At 41.9% G+C, this 20,250-nt stretch overlaps 1 protein-coding gene and 1 long non-coding RNA gene across 8 annotated transcripts in view; one reads left to right on the forward strand and one right to left on the reverse strand.

The window, feature by feature from the left end:
- Positions 1–2,435: 2,435 nt before the first annotated feature.
- Positions 2,436–15,439, reverse strand: LOC142072824 (uncharacterized). The gene is made up of 3 exons (XR_012669411.1): positions 15,343–15,439; positions 14,640–14,724; positions 2,436–7,923 (listed from the first exon to the last, which is right to left on the reverse strand). It is a non-coding gene; the product is annotated as an uncharacterized LOC142072824 (long non-coding RNA).
- Positions 15,440–15,511: 72 nt separating this feature from the next.
- Positions 15,512–20,250, forward strand: part of LOC142072822 (uncharacterized) — a 66,194-nt gene continuing 61,455 nt past the window's right edge. For all 7 annotated transcript variants that reach the window (XR_012669408.1, XM_075131010.1, XM_075131009.1 and 4 more), the window contains exon 1: positions 15,512–15,646. Coding sequence is in view for 6 of the 7 variants with exons in the window: in XM_075131010.1 (XP_074987111.1) it covers positions 15,569–15,646 (78 nt within the window). In the remaining variant the exon portion in view is untranslated. The remainder of the gene's footprint in view (positions 15,647–20,250) is intronic.

The raw sequence follows: 20,250 nt of genomic DNA on the forward strand, positions 1-20,250 counted from the left end.
CATGGGGATCTTTGGGCATGTAGGTCAATGACACTCTGCAACATTTGAGTTTATTCCCTGAGCAAAGCCATTAGGTTCTGCTTTATTTCCCGATGCATCTCAGTCCTTTTGCCTCTCCTGCAGCAACCATTCTCTCCATTTTTTGGTCCTTCTCCATGGTCATGTTCAGATGGGCTCTCCAAACCCTGCACTTATAGGCTGGAGCTGTAAAGAATTGGAGGATCTTCCAGAACATATCTTCCCTAAACCTCTTATTTCTCCTCCTGATCAGGGTCAGATGTTGAGCAGGCATGGAGAGGGCACCCAACAAGACCATCATGCCAGAGGCTGCTGATTAAAATGTACAGATGCACCATTAGATTTACAATCACAACAATCAAGGAAAGTTAGGTCTCAAAACCCCCAAACATTATTCCCATAAATAGGAAATGCTTATTGATGCTTTAGCTTTTGAGCACCTCATTACAGCACCACTCTGCAGCTCAAACTATGGTGAGTATAGCCTAGTGGGGAGGAATGGAGTTGTTCTGTTCCATGAAAGCTATAAACGTTGGGTGCCCCTTCCTGCGTATGGGCATAAAGAAAGTGTAATGAATACTGGCATTGTTTTCACAGGCAATGGTGATTTTGATGATATCTCACTCCTGGGGGTGACAAAGTCACAGAGGACCCAGCTGCTACTGGTGTCCCAAAGCCACCTGTGGCCATATACTGCTAACTTGTTTACTGACATGGTGCCAGGCAAACTCATCGTAAAGTGGTCTGGGAAATCTCCAATTGCAGTGAAACAAACAAGGCTGCCATCCCTAGAAATCTTCAGGAGAGGACTGCAGAGAATCTCTATTAAAGTTTCATTGAGATCTGTCAACAGGATAAAATGGACATCTCTATTCAGATAAACAAAGTACTCCACATGCCCTTGCCAAGCCCAGCAAGCCGAGTAAGTGAATAACAGATGCTGACTCTGCTGCTGTTTGTTCTACCTCTGCCCAAGCACAGGACACTAGTCTGATGTGGATTGTGTAATCAGATCACCATACCACTCTTTTTTAATTTATTCCCTAATATTTTATTTTGTAGCATTAGATCTGTAAAGCAACAAAAACTCAATATGTTTGTTTTCTAAAATTACACGTGGGGTGTGTGCTATTTTTAAATGGGGAAAAAAGATGGTGGGAGGGACATGAGGTTTCATGGGGGAAAAAAACATTATAAGGAACATTGATGTACACACTTACTCAAGCACCTTTCCCCTACATCAGAGGGCTCATCGGCACTCACCTATCAGGACTTCAGCTCTTTTATGGATTTTTTTAAAGGGGAGAAAAGGTATTTGACTGTGTAGAGTGGCCTGGGACACAATTAAGGCCTTTATAAGACCAAACAAATAAATCTGTTTATTAACAGTAATATATGTCTCTCCCTTTTAATCAAATGGAACCTGACAAAGATACTCTGTCCCCACAACTATTTTATCTAGTAATTGGGCCATTTGTGGAAACTATGACATGTTTCAAATTACTGGAAATGAATATGAGTTAGCAGTGAGATTATAAAATGGCATTTAGTCCAATGAACTCTTGGTGTTTACTATACAATCAAGTCCCTCATTCCCAACTACAACTATCATTTGGCTAGTATTCAGTTTACATACTGAATTTAAACAAATCTGTAGAAGATTTCAACCTGAAATAGTGGTCCAATTTAAATCCCCCCAAGATGGAATAAATATTTGAGGGCTAAAGTGATCTTAAACCTAATTCAAAACTGAAAATTAATCCCATGCTATTAAATTTTAGGAATGACTCTCCCCATAACAGTTATAGGAAGGCTGTTGCTTCTCAGAATAAATATCCTCTCTAATCTCCTATGTCTACCACAACTGTTTCAGAGAATTTAAAACCTCATTCTTTAATAAGCTTCACAAGACCTTTTCAAGGTTCATTTGGTAGGCAAAAAACAAGAATTGCTGTTAAAAATGTATAGGCCCATTGAGACATCGGAGAACTAAATCTCCCTAACTTAGGCTATATTTCTGGGCATCCCATATGGAGTCTTTGGCAGCATGATCCCAGGGAAACCCAGGACTTCAATGGCTCCAGATTGAACAACAGGCAGCAGGCCAAATTAATCTGGCAAACCTCCCATCATTCCCAGCTGATCTACTACTCCCCTCAAGTCACACACAACCCAATTACAGAGTCAGTATCAAACTCAGAGATAAAAAAAATTAAAGATGCAAAATCTCTTAAAATGGGTAGTTACTCTGGATTGTATTACTAATTTTTCTCTGAGCATGAATAACTCAGTCTACAAAGAATTGTTATTGCAAACATTTACTATTAATAATATTATAGTGCCCTTTGAAGCACTGAAACATATTCCTGACAGACACAGGTTTTATTTTATTATATTCAACCTAGGAATTCCCCATTAAAAATTAACACAATTAGACAGAATCCTAGTTTTATACACAGCAAGGAATCATTTTTATGTGGAGCAGGTAAATATGATGTATTTCTTTTGGCTGTTAGGTCTTGAAACCACTTCCCTGACACAACCTCAGACAAAAACATCACAATGAACAGAGGTAATACGTAATTCCAGTTCACAGAGGAGAAGAAATAAAAATCCGGGGAGAAATTCATAATGTTATGGTTAACAATAACTCAAGGCAGATACGTTATATTGTGCACAGAAATATTACTTCTCAGTACTTGTATGATAAAATATGTAAAATTAAACTATATAGATGTAAGAAGGTCTCCTATGTAACTCCACTTTTTTTTAATTCTATCATGTTACTTCCTGTTCCAATTCTGGTAAATTATATGAAGCACTAATAGGAACATATTCACTGTCTTACTCCAAAACACCGTTTATTAAGCATTAATCTGGGAACCCATTTATACAAACCTATTAAAAACAGTATTTTTGTTAATGTTTTCAAACACACACAAAAGACATCTTGATTTTCTGAACTAGTGAGACTACCTAACTGTACAAACCTTGATCATGCTTATTACAAAATAATAATCACCTTCCACAGGGTGAAAAGAGTACACACTTTCAAAGACAAACAAGTACTTCTTTATAAAAAAATGCTGACTTTTATTGGCAACTTTATTTCCTTGACTTAGGGTCTTGACCTTATATGATACACGGGGGGGTGTGATGAGCATGTAAGGAGCCTTCCCCTCTTGCAAGATCCTCAAGGTAGAACTGCAGTTAGGGGAGTCCATGGGCTGCTCTCTCATTACTTCCCAAAGAAACTTGATACCCCAAAAGGGGCAGAGATGGGTAGGAAAAGGGTGAGACCATGGTCCTGCCCCCTCTCCACAGCGACTCCGGGGTCAGGAACAGTACACAGAATGGTACACAGAGGTTGATAGCAGGGGGCACTCCCCCAGTGTGCTGGGGAATGAACTTGAGGAGGAGGAAAAGGAGAGATGGTGCTGATGGGAGAGGTTCGTGACATGATGGGGATGATGGGCAAAGAGGGTAATCATAGAAGGCACACTATAAATGGGTGGATGTCAGAGGGTGCCAGGGAGAAGACAGTGGCAATAGTCAAAACGAAGATGACAGCAGAGTGAAGAAATCTTTGTTGACAGATGCTACGGAGGAAGGCCATATTTTGACACAGCCTGGACGTTCAAGGTGAGAGAAAGGGAAGTATCAAAGAGAATATTTGGTTGTGGGTAGAAGCATGGGCTTCAGTGACTTGGGAAATGGTCTTGCAGTGCACATTGACAGAAAAAGAGAAGAGTGGGAAGATTCTGGAAGAGAAGGCAGGATTTCAGCTTTAGACATACCAGATGAAATCCTGACCCCATGAATGTCAATAGGAATGGGGAGTCAATTCCCACTGACTTCACGGAGGTCAGGATTTCACCCATTAAGTTGAAGTTCCTGACAAAGCATACAGGATGAGATGTCAGAGAGACAAGTGAAGAGGTAGGGTTGGGTGGAAGGAGACAAACCAGAAGCAGAGAAGTAGTTTTGTAAGTCAATGGCATAAAATTGGCAACTGAAGCCATGGGTGGATTGGGTAGATGAGTGGATAAGTGGGAACGGATGTGGAGAGAGATAAGAGGAGTGGACCAAGGATGGATCCCTATGAGACCACCCTGGAAAGTGGGACAGCTGAGTAGGAGAACCCACCAAAGAAGAAGGTGCTGAAGGAATGATCAGAGAAGTATAAGAAAAATAGGAGAGGACAAAGTCATCAACGACAAGAACAAGAAAGGGAGATCAATACACAAAGGAGGAAGATATGAGTGACAATGTCAAAAGCAGTGGCGAAATCAAAAAGGATGAGAATAGAGGTTCTGAGGATTAGCCATGCTGCAGTTGTTAGCCGTCTTGATGACAGCAGTTTTAGTGGAGTGGAGAGGGTAGAAGCCAGACTGGAGGGGATCAGAGATGTGAATAGAAAAGAAGAACTCAAATAAATAGTTGTAGGTGGAATATTTGACAAGTTTAGAGATGAGGGAAGTAAAGAACTGAAGTGGCTGAACAGGCAAGAGGGATCATAGGTGGTTTTTTGAGGTTGGGAGAGAACAGATCGTGCTTGTATTGTGAGGGCAAAGAGCCAGAAGAGAGAGGTTAAGGAAAAGTTGAAGGAGGGAGTAAGAGTAAGTGCAAGGGAGATCATGAGTCAACAGGAAATAGGGTAACTGAGACAGATTGATAGATCAGAGGTAAGAAACTTCAAAATTAGTAAGTGAAGAGAAGGAAACGGTTGTTGCCCCTTTGGCTGAGTGGTAACCAAAATTCAGAGCTTTACAGGATGGTTTCCATTTGTATGGGATATCAGTGAGATGTACTCAAGGTATTTGCTTCGTGCAATTTATTTATTTTTTACAAAAATGTACACCAGTCCTATTTCCTTGAACAGCATCAGGAACAAACTGCATACAGACAGTCCTCTTCTGCAGAAATCCAAGATAAGGCACTCCAGCCCTTCTCCTAAGAAACATCTACCTTTTTGCCTTTTCTCTCCAGAGACCCACAGAGACTCCTTCTGTTTGCTCACTCCAACTGCATTCTTCCAGTCTCCGGCCGCTGTGCTTGGAACCTAGAATATCCCATTAGTTCCAGGCTCTTCCATTGGGGCTCTCTGCCTCCAAAAATGAGACTGGGCCATAAACCTCACATTACCTCCTAACAACACTCTGGGTGGTTACCTGCATTGCATCCACTATTTCTATAGTTTCTCCTTGAGTGGCTACCTCAATGATTCTTAATAAGAAAGGCATTATATAACAAAGTATAATGGGAGAGGAGGAGGATAGAGGTCAGGACAGATCTGGTCAATCACACTGAAAAGGTTAGCAAGATCTTGCACATGCAGTGGAAAATATACTTTCTAACTATAAGGATAGCTAAGCACTGGAATAGTCTTCCAAAGTGGGTTGTGGAATCCCCATCACTGGAGGTTTTTTTTAACGGGTGAGACAAACAACTGTCAGGGATTGTCTAGGTGTATTGGATCCTCCCTCAGCACACTGGGATGGACTAGATGACCTCTCAAAGTCCTGTTCAGGCCTACATCTTTATGGTTCTGTGCAACACAGGAGGGAAGAATTATAGGAGGAAGTCTAAGGTGGCAAACAGGTCCTGAGATTGTGGGTATAGGATTCATGAGGTTTTCAAAAGTAGTGCTGCTTGACCAAGAAAATGGCAAAACTAAGGTCCTGATCCAAAGCCCACTCTTGTCAGTGGTATCAAGCTCTAAACGAAGAGAGAACAAATTTGTAAATCGAGGAAGTCCACATGATCATGGGAGTTTCTCCACAAGCACTCAGCAATGCAGTCGAAGAAACGGATGTTGTGGGTTATTGCAACAGATTTTGTGGTGGAAGGAGTTAAGGGTAGTGGAGAGATTAAAGAACAGGAATTCAATTGACTGAACCAATGAAGGAGAGGGAGAATACTTTTGGAAAGAGGAGGCAGAGAAGTCATCAACATCGATGGATTGGAGGCCATGGAAATGTTAGGTGGAGGGATGTGGACCAGGAAACTAGTGTGTAATGATGAAGAAAATTATGTGAGTTGCCAGAGATAGGGAACATGGTGATACAAAGATCAGAGACAGAGCAGTGCTTAATGAAGACAGAGGTTAAACTTACATTAAAACATACCTCATGTGACAAATTCATCAGGCCACTTCTTTAAATCCAAAACACTGTTGTAAATCCTTCAGTTCCTCAGAAGTGCACAAAACATCCAAATGTGACAAAGCAAATGCTTTTTGAATACAGCGTATTTTTTTTAAAAGGCAAAAAGAGCACAGTCCTCTGAGTCAGTGTCAGAATAGGTCTCAGAGACAAAGGTCTCTATATGAGTTTAGAAGCTGTAGAAATAGCTGATAGTCTGTAGGTGGCATCAGCAACCTCTGAAGACTGATGTAAATCTATATCCCTTTGTTGGAATTTTACTTTATTAGAAGCATTATTTAGAATTAGTGCCTGCCTGAGACTCTGACCAAAATATCTGCCTTGTTCTTTTTCTATCAAAGGAAATTAACATCTGTTTAATGGAATAAAAAAGAAAAGTCTATACACAGATATGAAATAGTCATTCATGCTAGTAAGGGGCACTGATATAAAAATATAGATTTTTTTTGTTATACATGGGATATTGTAACTCTGAGCTTTACTGGTGCATTATTCCCTAATGGCACCTGAGCGGCTGGCTAGTATCATTATCACATGTCCTTGTTATTTCTGTCATTATGCAGCATAAGCTTTAAATACTGATTGAGGGGGGAAGAGTACTTGTTTTGGTCAAATACACAACATGTCCTCTGTTGAAAGGACTACATAATATACTTGCAGGGGTATGGACTTAATGATTTAATGGATCTCTTCCATTTCTAACTTCTTTGTTCCTATGATGTACTGTACCATGTTCACATCTATCAATATTTAAATTGTTTATAAGTTATATATCCTCTACATTTGCTACTGAACACTTTAAATCTTACAACTGCAGAGTTTCCATTTATATTTGAGGCAAACAATCCTCTCAGTAGTAGGCAATTAATACTGTGTTATTCATTTTACAGCACTAACATCCTCTGTGGTTGATGCATAAAAACTGCAGGTAGTTTCTGAAACTTTCTGCTGTACTACAAAAAGATTCAATTCTTATCACAACCCCTTTGCAAAATAAACTTCTTTTTGTCTAGTAGAATATCCATGCATGACAAGAAATTACTATTGATTGAATATTTTCAAATAGTTATTGTTTAAGCCACTCTCTACAATTTGTAAGCCAAGTATTTTTCAATGGCTTGGTCTGAAAGAAATATGGAAAAAAGCACCTTTAAACTGAGACCCACAAACCAATCTTGTGGACTTAGAGATGGGATAAAACAAACTAAAGTTGCCATGGCCTTTTGGCTAAGATCTAGTGTAGTATCAGGGAGATGGAATAGGAGCTTGCTCTCACTATACTCTGCACCTGAACATAGCCGATATATGGTAACTTACCCCCATATCTCAATGTCTGTACTCTGACCGGTTAAACTATTACCCCCAGTCGGGGAGATTGCAGATTATTATGTAATCCTTACTCCACCAGCTCCTAAACCAAATTTCGCACCCCTTGATAATCTGTACTTTATTCCCCGACAACCAGAAACTTCTGTGCTTGAACTCTGTACCGTTTTTTATTTCAACATTATCTTAATAAAATTATTAAATCAGTTCTTATCAGTTTAACATATAGAACTTGAAGCTTTTCATGTACCTTCTTCTGTTTTCTTAATTCCATTGTGGAATGATGTCTGGCTTATTTCTTTGGAATGATAAATAAGAAAATAAAGCCTCTGTGTTACTGAGGGATTTCTTATGGAGTGTGTAATTGAAGAAAGAAACTACTTCATCCATTTGCAATTCCTCATGAGAAGAATCCCTGAAAAAGAAGGGAAATGGCATCAAGGAATGGAATTAAAGAACATATTCTTTGTGAATATTTTGTAGGTCTTATTTGTCAAAAAGCAACTCTACTCCATGCCATAGAGACTATTTCCATATGACAATATGGAGGAGTGGACATCCTCTAGATTTACAGAGAGGCTCACTGATATTACATCAAATTTACTACTCATTAGAAGATGCTCTGGATAAAGCGAAAGATGAGGGCTTTGACTTTTCCATGATTGCCCTTCTGTTTGGAGAAAGGCTGTTTCTTAAGAAGCTGTTGATCCAGACCTCTGCATTGCTGGGGAAAGGACTACCTCTGTTACACCCGAATGGAGTGGATTTCCTCTTCAAGATGGTACGCAAAAGGCTCAAGGACTGAAAGGAGGAGCACATGTCCGTTATCTCAAGAGTGTCTTCTATTTTGACAGTTGTCATAAATATAAAGGGAAGGGTAAACCCCTTTAAAATCCCTCCTGGCCACAGGAAAAATCCTCTCACCTGAAAAAAGGTTAAGAAGCTAAAGGTAACCTCTCTGGCACCTGATCAAAATGACTAATGAGGAGACAAGATACTTTCAAAAGCTGGGAGGAGGGAGAGAAACAAAGGGTCTGTGTCTGTCTGTATGCTGCTTTTGCCGGGGATAGCACAGGAATGGAGTCTTAGAACTTTAGTAAGTAATCTAGCTAGGTATGTGTTAGATTATGATTTCTTTAAATGGCTGAGAAAAGAACTGTGCTGAATAGAATGACTATTCCTGTCTGTGTGTCTTTTTTGTAACTTAAGGTTTTGCCTAGAGGGATTCTCTATGTTTTGAATCTAATTACCCTGTAAGGTATCTACCATCCTGATTTTACAGAGGTGATTCCTTTACTTCTATTAAAAGTCTTCTTGTAAGAAAACTGAATGTTTTTTCATTGTTCTAAGATCCAAGGGTTTGGGTCTGTGGTCACCTATGCAAATTGGTGAGGATTTTGGGGGGAAAGACGTGTCCAAACTACGTTTTCCATTAAACCCAGATAAAGTTTGGTGGTGGCAGTGGATCCAGGGGCAAAGGATAAAATTAATTTGTACCTTGGGGAAGTTTTAACCTAAGCTGGTGAAAGTAAGCTTAGGAGGTTTTCATGCAGGTCCCCACATCTGTACCCTAGAGTTCAGAGTGGGGAAGGAACCTTGACAACAATGAACAGGTTTGGGCGTTCAAATACCCATGTCCTCTGTTTTAGCCTTGACCTCAAAAGACAGGGTGGAGTTCTTCAGTCAAAATTAAGAGTGCATTGTAACTATTACAACTGAGTTGACCACAATGTCATGAGTGAAATACACCACTATGAAGTATATTTTCCCATTCAGAAACTACGGCTTTGATATTCTCTCTCTCCATCTCTAGAAAGTGCTACAATGATAGGAGAAGCTTGTCTACAAACAGAAGTAATATTTCACCAACAACACCTGAAAATTTGCAATACAGTTGTATAGTTGTTTATGAATATATGCTTCTGAAAGCATCCATACTCTTTGCTTCCTTTTCTTGTGGCATAGATGTTGAAGCTCTCCCAGCTTCTGATCCTCTTGCTAAAAAGTAACACAATGAGTGATTTTGGAGGAGTGCTCATAAAAATGCTTTAACCCATATTGAAGAATCTGATCTATTTATCAGACTAGTGTGGATGCAAGAGTGAGCCAATATCCCTTGCCAGCTGCAGGAGACATTACTTACTCTCTTTCTTATGTAGCTCTAGGATATAGATTCATAGATTCTAAAGCCAGAATGGACATCCAGTCTTGATTTAAAACTTCTCAGTGGTGGAGAATTCACCACGACATGGGTAAATTGTTGCAATGATTAATTATCAATAGGCTATCAACTGATGGATCTTTTCCTGAACTACCAAAAATTGGATATCCAGATTTTCCACCACCCTTCTTGGAAGGTCTTGAAAGCTTCTGAAGTCATAGTGGCGAGATCAAAGAAGATCTCATATTAACATGAGTAGAAAAAGAAGGAGGACATTCTAGCTGTTCTTGTTCTCCATCCACCAAATGATCTGCATCCCCAGCAGACAATTCTGTTGTGTATAAATGAACCTCAGGTGATGATATCCACACTAAGGCAGCAGATGGTTTCAGTAGATTCTCAGAAGAATGAAAACATTCTCTTTGTGCCTTTCACAGGAAAGCTAACCTTACATGACTTACTGCTGAGGGTGGAGCCCACATGAGCCAATCTGCCCATGAAGCACAACACCCAAAGGGATGCGGTGGTACCAGATGACAGAACAAGGAGTAATGGCCTCAAGTTGCAGTGGGGGAGGTTTAGTTTGGATATTAGGAAAAACTTTTTCACTAGGAGAGTGGTGAAGTTACCTAGGGAGGTAAACCTTCCTTAGAGGTTTTTAAGGTCAGCTTGACAAAGCCCTGGCTGGGATAATTTAGTTGGGGATTGGTCCTGCTCCTGAGGTCCCTTCCAACACCGATATTCTATGATTCTATGACATACTTTGAAAGTGGTCACAACCATAACACTTCAGAGTAGGAAGAAGGTTACCACAATTCAAGGGCTTTTGAGGAGGGTTCTTGGGTACTCCCACACACCAGTGCATTTAAAAAACAAACAAATAAAAAACTGGTTGTACAGTTGGATGACTTTTTATCTTTTAATAAAAATTATATAGCTGCCTGTGGGTCATAAGTGCTCCTTGTGCATCAAAAAGCATGGAAAAGGCTGAAATGCACAAAAATACTCAAAAACCAGTTATAGGAATAACTACTGCAGCATGCCCTCAGATTGTCAGTGAAACCCTTGTGTTGAAAAACACACGAGGACTCTAGCCACATAATACTATTGATCAGAGTCAGGCAGCTACATAGCACCTCAGATCAAGATGACGGGTGACAGCACATACTTAACATGCAACAAAAAAAGGGAAGTGAAACTGTGGGTGTTTAAAACCTCTAAATGCCAAATGGTTTATTTGTATGCCTAAATATGGGTTTAGACGCCTGGCTTGAGGCCTCCAGGTTTGAAAATTGTGGTCATTTCCCTTAGTGCTCAGTTTTGTACCACCTGGGATACACATCCTATTTAAATATGTCCCTACTGGAGATAGGTAAAATTGTTCTCAAAAAATAGGAAGCAGACTAAACATTTTCCTTCCTATTCAGTAATGTGTTCTGTAATTACACAGAAGCACAATAGAAAGCTGGACTTTACTCCCTTGCTTTGCTGTTTTATCTCACCATTAACATGTATAATTTTACAATAATCTTTCCATTAACGTTATGTGGAAGTTGGAGTTTACTCCTAGCTTTAGAATACAGGTACTTATAGACTTAGTTTTGTTTAATGATTGAAACAACCTTGGTCTCGTAATTAGATAACTAAACATTTACTGCTAGTGATAAAAATAAGCTAATAAAATACACTTTACAAATAAAAACAAGGTGGATGGTCATATATCTTTTATGGTGCCTTCTTCAGGCTGTGCATAAACAGAACAAACCTTTTTACTTTTTTCCCCCCAATAAGTCTTCTTACCTTATTTTCTACACCTAGTGAATCATTTATAATCCTTTCTATTTTCAACCCACAGACTAATGCAGCATCAGTTATACTTCCACATGGATTTTGTTTTTTTTATGTTACAGCATTACCAGAGCTTGAAGGCACAGAAATTAGACTACCGTTTACATTAAACCACACACACACACACACACACAACCTTTTCAAATAACATTTCCAGTTTGACTTAACACCTTCAAAAGCGAGAAAATTCAAAGTGAAGCCTGAAACTCCATCCTTAATTCAATGTATTGTTCCAAGCTACTGCAGAATTTATGGTATAGTATATAAGATCACACAGTATTTGAAGACCATGCAATGAAATTTCAGGTTCAGCCTTTAATTCCCTTACTTGTACTGGGTTAAGGAAGGCTCTTAATGTTAGGTTAAATTAAAGCACATATATACTTATAGTTTTTTGTTACAAATAAAAAAATGATCACACTAGGCCTGTCACAGGGTGGCTGGCTCCTGAAACTGAAGTAGATCCAGCAACCTGTGTCAGAACAAGTGCTCCCAGTTGGGCCAGTTAAGGGGGAAGGCTGTACCAGGGGCTATAAAAGGTCAGAGAGAGAGAGAGAGAGAGAAAGAGCTGGTCTACACCTGAAACTTAGCTATGTCACTCTTAGAGACAGAGTTAAGCTGATCTAAGCCGCAGTGTAGACAGCACTAGGTTGACAGAAGAATTCTAGCTACCAGCATTTGGAGAGGTGGATTTATTACAGCAACAGAAGACTCCCTTCCATCACTGTAAGTGTACGCCACTGTAGAATTTCTAGTAAAGACATAGCACCAATGAGGGGGAATTGGTTGAAAGAGGGAGCAAGCTAGTAAATTGCTGAAAGCAGAAGTGCAAGACTGCCAGAGTCCCCTGTGAGAGGAAGTGTGCCACAAGACAGGGTTTCTCTCAACCTTGCTAAGGACTTGCTGCCATACCCACAGTCTCTTTTAGGCAGACTTACTGTCCAAACTTAAACAAACCAGTTCCTCAGCTCACCCTTTACATTTTGGGCTCTCACAGCCTCCTCTCTCATGGGACTTTGGCAGTTCTGCTACTGTAGGGGTGGGCAAACTTTTTGGCCTGAGGGCCACATCTGGGTATGGAAATTGTATTGCGGGCCATGAATTCTCACAAAATTGGGGGTTGGGGTGTGGGCTCCAGCTGGAGGTTTGGGCTCTGAGGTGGGGCCAGGGATGAGGGGCTTGGGGTGGAGGAGGGGGCTGGAGGTGGAGCAGACGGGTTTGGAGTATAGGAGGGAGCTCTGGGCTGAGGCAGGGGTTGGAGTGGCGGGGGGTTCGGGCTCTGGGCTGGAGGTGTGGATTCCAGGCTGGGGCCAGAAATGAGAGGTTCAGGGTGCGGGAGGGACCTCCGGGCTGGGACACAAGGTTGGGGTATGGGGGAGCAGGCTCTGGGCTGGGGCTGAGGGGTTCGAGCAGGCTTCAGACAGGAGAGGACTCCGGGCTGGTGCAGGGGGTTGAGATGTGTGTGGGGCGGTGAGGGCTCTCGCTGGGGGTGCAGGCTCTGGGGTGTGGCTGGGAATGAGTGGTTTGGGGGGCAGAAGGGTGCTCTGGGCTGGGACCGAGGGGTTCAGAGGGCGGGAGGGGGATCAGAGCTAGGGCAGGGGTTTGGGGCGCAGGAGGAGGTCAGGGGTGCAGGCTCCAGGCAGCTCTGCACTCTGCTCTGTCTGCAGGCATGGCTCCCGCATCTCCCATTGGCCGTGAGACATGCTGGTGCTTCTGGGAGCCGCGCGGCACAGCAGGACCTCAAGGGCCGTGTTAAAGAGTCTGACGGGCCAGATGCAGTCCACAGGCCGTACTCTGCCCACCCCTGTGCTACTGCCTGCAGTTTTCTCTCTCCCAGCCAGTCCCCTCTCATTGTGTCTCTCTCTGACCCTTTATAGCCTCAGATGTAGTCCTGCTCCTTAATTGGCCTAACTGGGAATACCTGTTATGGTACAGTAGGCTACTTCAGTGCCCAACCCTCCTATTGCTGAAGACAATGTCAAAACTCCCTTTTTTATTGTTTTTATTGTTTCATATTCTCTGTGTATATATAAAGTCTGCTACAGTTTCCACGGTATGCATCTGATGAAGTGAGCTGTAGCTCACGAAAGCTCATGCTCAAATAAATTGGTTAGTCTCTAAGGTGCCACAAGTACTCCTTTTCTTTTTGCGAATACAGACTAACACGGCTGTTACTCTAAAACTCCCTTTGACTTCAATGGGAGAAAATTGGATTTCATGTATATGAGGCAACAAAGTAGATCATTTTTGCTGATTTGTGTCCGTTGTAATTCATTACTATAAGCAAACACATAATTATATGTAAGAACATGGAGCTGTTGCCAAGGATTTTGCCACTTGTTTTGTATCATATAGGCCATAATGCAGATGTGTATTAATATTGATATGTGCGTTAAAATATACTTTTAAAAATGAAATCCCTCTACTTGTTCTATATTTTAATAATGCCTAAAAGGCCAGGCCTACATTATAAACCAATTGTGAAAAGGCTCACTGAAACAAAAGCATTTTGAGTTGTAGGAACACCAATGATTTTGAAAATAAAAGAAAAATGGACCTGATGCTGCTTCCATTTAAGTCAATGGTAAGACTCCCATTCGACTTTAGTTTCAGGGTTCAGCAGATCAGTTTGAAGTGCTTAAATTCAAAGCAACACTATATCAACTCCTTTCAGGAATAAAAAACAAACAAACATACAGTAGGAGATGACATGTCACGAGATCAGAACTATGATTCTTGGTAAAACATGCATGCAGTTGAACTCCTGGCAAAGTAAAACTACAGATCGCAATCCATTTAGGATAAAATAAGAAGCTGCATTCACAGTAACATAAGCTTAGAGGTTACACCCTGCTGTAACAACCTTGTGTGTTATAAAATAAAAGGCATAAGCTGAAGGTTAAAGTCCTAGGAGACAGTGTAGGCTGCTTTCAGTGTTGTTGTTTTTTTTTACAAGAAAGTCTTTTGTTCTCTGTCTCAAGCTCCAAGGTTTATCATTTTTATTTTTGTAATTCACCAATTTTTTTGCTGTGCTTTAACTACATAATGCAAATTCCTAAATATTCCCCTTTTTAAAGAAATCTCAGTAAGGAGGGAATTAATGTTAATAGGCTACATCATACTTCCTGATCAGAGTGCGGAAGGACCCCGTCAGGTGTGGATTGTATCCCTCCTGTGCAGATGGGACAGTCGGATACACATGGCAGGCTGGAAGAGAAAAGGAGGTTCCATGTTGTGGGTTAACACTGGAGGAGGGAAACAGGGCAATATCTGGAAAAAATATTACAATAATGTGAGTCCCAAATCATGTTGCAGCTCCACCAGACCCAACAGCAGCAGGGACAGTAGTGACCACCCCTCTGCAGAGAGCCTGTCCAAGCAACATCGTGGTTAAAATGCTGGTAGATAGTGATACTTCAACAGCCTGTTGCTACACTGGTACATGCGTACAGAAATCCAGCCTTGGACAACTCTTGTGTAATTTGCCAAAGCAAGAAAGTATTTCTCAGGTTACTTTAAAAGTAACTTTTATGTAGCTGATGCTGGTGGGTCACAGGCACACGAACGAAGGTGTGTGTGTGTGCGTGCAACGGCAATGCACTTCGAGAAGAAAATGTTTTGGAGAGGAGTTGAGCTGTAGCTCACGAAAGCTCATGCTCAAATAAATTGGTTAGTCTCTAAGGTGCCACAAGTACTCCTTTTCTTTTTACAATTATAATGGTTTTGCTTGCACAGCCTGCCCCGGAAACCAGCCACTATACTGCCCAGAAGGGCAGCTGCTGTGTGGGTGCAGGGTGGTGTTTGTCCATCCGTCTACGTACATACCCTGTGCTTGGCCGGCTGCTTGTCTGTGCACGGCCTGTGCCTGGGCTCAATCTGCACCAGAAGGTTCCCCTGGCCCAGGAAGCGGGGCCGACCCGCCCTGTTTCCGCCCAGCCCGGCGGGACTCGCTGCCGGTCCGGGCCTAGACCGCGCGCTTCGAGCGGGATTCTGCGCACTGGCTGCGGACCGAGCGCCGAGCTAGGGAGACCAGCGGCTGGCGCTGGGCCGCATGGAGCTGCTGGCGCTGCACACGCGGCGGCGGCGGGGGGCGCTGGTCCCGCCCGAGCCCGCGGGAGAACCGGAGCGCGTAAGTTCCGCCCGCGGAGGGAGGGAGGAAGGGGCGCCGCGGTTTCTGGCGGCGGGCCGGGGTGGTCCGTGCCCCGGCGCGACTGCGGAAGACTCCTGGCTCCCCGGGCATGTTGCCAGGCCCGGAGCGCTCTGCTGCCACCCGGCAGGTTCCCGAGCGGCGCTCGCAGCCGCTAGCTCCTCGCGAGGGCCCCGTGAGTTCCTAAAACAACTGCAAACCCCGCGCTTCCCCCTTCTGTTTACACTACTCCGAGTTGTGCTGCGCGCTACCGCTCCTTGTCCTTTCCAGGGAGCTCGCTCGGCGTCCACGCAGGTTTGAAGCCCCCGTCACTTTTACTGAGGAAAGATAGTGATGTCAGCTGTATAAGCCTTCTGCTTCACCTTGGGGAAATCACTCCCCCCCCTCCGCCCCGTACCCTGACTCAGTTTCCCGAGCTGCAAAATGTGGATAATGGTATTGACCTCTTTTTGCTATGGAAATAGGTTACTTACGCTAAAGGGATTAGTCCACCATGGACTTTTAAGTTTCCTGCAAGTTTTGGTCCCTTGTGTTGGACCTTTGCATACATTTCGCCCTTGAGAGCCACTGAGATATGGCCCTATTGAAGACGCTTCATGTAGCTTAAATTGCTGTATCCAATATTAACTGTATGTTGTGCCAATTCTTGCAATCTTTGCTGAAGCAAATTTCATAGCTACAGCTCTAGTCCCAGAGACGCTTGTGCTTGTAACTTTACTCACGTAGCTTCATGGGACTAAAGTTCCACATCTGCATATTTGCAGGATTGGAGCCCAAATCTACAAGAAGCAGTTTGTTTGTGTAAAAACTGCAGGACTGAGTCCTTAACTCCAGAAAAGCCCTACAACGAAAGTTTTTGTGATAGTACATGTATAATAATGGGTGTCTCCTCTAGAAATTAAATGAATATTTGTGTTTATAATACAGTCATGTTCTAATTGTTAGTTGTTGCTTAACCTTGAGTAGATACTGATATGAGAAAGAGATTAAAGGATTGTGGGCATTTTGATCTCAAGACATTTTCAGGAGGAAAAATGGAAAAGTCTCATTCGTTTTGTTGTAAATGAAGTTTTTCATTGTTTAAGTAAAAGTACTATATGGTTTGAGTGATCCATTAAAGTTAATTTGAGGCTTTCCTCCAAATGTAATAGGCTTTGGATAGGTTTCTTGTAAACTACAAAGTTTCTAACAATTAAAAATGTAGTGTCTTAGGTTAAAATGAGTTGTGAACTTTCTGAGCTATATGCCACTAACTCTTGGAATTTGAGTTTATTTGGCTGGAGTTTTGGCTGTTAGCCCCGTAGCGTTAGTACTGAAATATTACTGAACTCTCTAGAGGCCCAACCCTGCATAACCTTCCACACCAGTGCTTTCACGCACATGTGAAAGTGTTTGCAGAATTCAGCCCTAGCTGAAGTATTGATTTATTTGTTTATTGTTAGCAAAATTAAAGTTGTTAAAATTGAAAGAGAACTGCATGTACGCTGATAGTTTGGTCAGACAAACACCAAGTGATGAGGATTTCACAACCTCCCTGGGAGGCCTGTTCCAGTGCTTAACTATTTTAATAAGTAGAAAGTACATTTTCCTCTATATATGCAAGATCAATAAGAAAACTGGTAAGATCTGTCATGACCTCTGTCCTCCTCCTTTCCCATTACATACAGGCTACCCATCCACCACTTCAGGTTAGTGGAACCTATTCAATGCAGAAGCAAACATAAAATTAAGCTGGAGGCAAAAATTATATAAGGCATTATGACCCAAAGCCCAACAGCAACTTAATAGGCTCACTGAGAAAATCATCATTAAGTAAAGAAACAGGACTAACAAACTGATAATTGCTGATTGGAGGAGTTCTGAACCTCTGCTCATGTCCCAAAGTGTGCAGTCACAGGCAGCAGTCAGTATCGCACAACTCTGCTAAGGGATATACATGTACATGAACATTGATAACCATTCTGTGGTGAAGCCAAAAAAGTAAAAAGCTATCAATAAATCACCATATCTAGATGTTGGTTAAGAACTGGCCGTCCCTCCCTCTGCAATACTGACTGAGCCAAGCAGACATTGCACCACTTAACACTGATTAACTAAGACATGGGCCTTGAGCGGGGAAAACTGTACCAGTTGAATCAAAATAGTGGCCCATAGCGTCTGCCTAGAGCCCATACGTTGCCCATAACACTAGCTCATAAATATCCAGCAAATAAACCATCTGAGCCCTGTAGAACGGGAGGGCAGCACGCAGGTCAGCCATGAAGACAACGGGGCTTGGGTATGTGTGACTCCCCTGGCTGTGTGGGCAATTAGGTCCCATAGTTCTCACAGTATGCTAGTCAACTGCACAATGGAAATGATACATCATAACCAATTATTGCCTCTTGTACTAGAAATCCATGTGTTATGTCAAGCACCCACGTATCACTGGGAAGGCATGCTACTAGTATTAGAGCAGTACACACAATTGTGCAGACCTGTAGCGCATTACTACCAAGCAGCCAGCATGCAATATTGCTTTCCACAACACTTCTCATGGTGGGAGGAATATGCTATGGTTCTTCTCCTCTTTCTTTTGGTAGTGAAAGTTAGGAGTAGTTAGCTAGGTTAATTTATATTGCAAATGAATGTCAGGATCCATGACTGCTCATCTGCCTAAACATGAGAGAATAATCTTTAGCAGTTAAGAAAAAGGACATAGTTTGACACGCAGACAAAGCATGTTGATGCAGATACATAGCACCCTACAGTCAGAAGAATGCAGCAGGGCATACTGTAGAACAGTAACACTCAGACCTCAGTAATTCAGGAGCCAAATTAGCAATCAGCGTTACCCAAAGGACCACAGTAGTGTGAATTCGTTATTTTATATATATATAAAAATTATTCTCACAGCAAAATGACTGACCAAGCATTATTTTATCAGCTACAATTGATTAATAACATAGTAAAAGCATCCCAATTGGTTAATAATTAACTCACACAGTGTTTTAATATCATGTGCTGCATAGAGCCACAGGAGGTACATTAAAGAGCCACTTGCAGCTCACAAGCCTCAGTCTGAGTATCACTGCTGTAAAACAGAAGTCATCTTCTAAATTACCAGCTGCTACCTCACTAGCACACGTCCCCACATAAGTGCTCATACCATTTTGAGGCTTTCCTTCTTTATGAATCAAGACCCTGGGAAGAACAATTGATACAAGTATTGGCCAGACTTGTATCCCCCACTCAACCATCATTCACAGCTGCACCCACAAACCATGTACCATCCCGTATGTGTTACAGAAGCAGTTGTTAAACCCACAGCATAGGAACCAATGACAAGATGTGATCTGGCTACACATCCCCCAGTCCCAGGTTAACATCTGTCATAAGCCAAGAGTCATAGTGTATTAACCTACACATGACTATGATGTACATTAAAACAGCTGCTTCCACAGTGCTAAAATATCTGGATGTGTGAAACCTTCCAGTCACTAAAACATACACTGAACAGGCACACAGACCATTTAGATACACACTCTCTGAAAATGTCCATAGGATGATATACTTTTGCAGCCAATGTTGCCCATGGTCAGCACAGAACTGATATGGAGTGCTATTAAGTGGTTCTACGTATATACTATTATTAGCCCTTGCATGGCAGACACACATGCTTCTACTCACAAAGCTTTCCTCAGTATTTGTTCTGGCTTTGCAGCTTGTGATGTCCCATATGTATTAAAAGAGATTGTTGTATCCCATATAGTTATTTTCTGAGTGGGTAAGGTCGGTCTGTAGACCGTTTTACTTCTAAGGGTATGTCTGCACTGCCCCTGTGGCAGCACTATGACATAGACAGTGTAGATGCTTTATTGCCGGGGGGAGAGTTCTCCCAGCGATTTAAAAAAAAAAAAAAAAGGCCATCCTGAATGAGGGGTGGTAGTTTTATCCCGGTGATAAAGTGCTGTGTATACTGGTGCTTTTCAGCACTAAAACTTTGTTGCTCAATAGCCGCACTTTAGTTAGTATTCTGCCTTATTACCAGTTGGCAGTACTAACAGTATTCACTTGCTACTGGCCTGGTTCTGAAATGTCTCACGAGGAGAGTCTGTTAGGAGTTTATTGTTGCTTTCTCAGGATAAAAGTTTTAAGCTTGAGTGAGTTCATTTCTCTAACCAAATTCATTCCAAGAAGGTGTCTCTCACCTCCTAGCTTGTAAGCATTTTTCTTTATAGTGAGTGCCAGGGCATTCACTTCGGGGAAATTAACAGGAGCCTCAAGACAACTTGTGTTGGTGCTCATATGCTCTTACTCCATTGGTTGATGATGCCTGTTCGAGTGTGACATGAGCAAAAACCCATCTAGTTAGAGGCTAACCTTGTCCATCAGAGAAATCCATTTACAGGTAAGAAAGAAAAAAAAATCTGTTAGTGAACTCTTGCTTTCAAGCCCTGTCTGACTATAAGTGAGTAGAATGCATAAGAGAAAAAGAACTTCTCTTTGTTCCTTTTTGAGGTTACACAGCCAGATAATGACTTGTCCTAGCTCAGTCATTGTAGTTTGTCCATGTGTGGTAACAAATAAGTTAGAGAGACCATTTT

The sequence above is a fragment of the Caretta caretta genome, chromosome 7 (genome assembly GCF_965140235.1).
Source record: "Caretta caretta isolate rCarCar2 chromosome 7, rCarCar1.hap1, whole genome shotgun sequence".
NCBI classification, from domain to species: Eukaryota; Metazoa; Chordata; order Testudines; family Cheloniidae; genus Caretta; species Caretta caretta.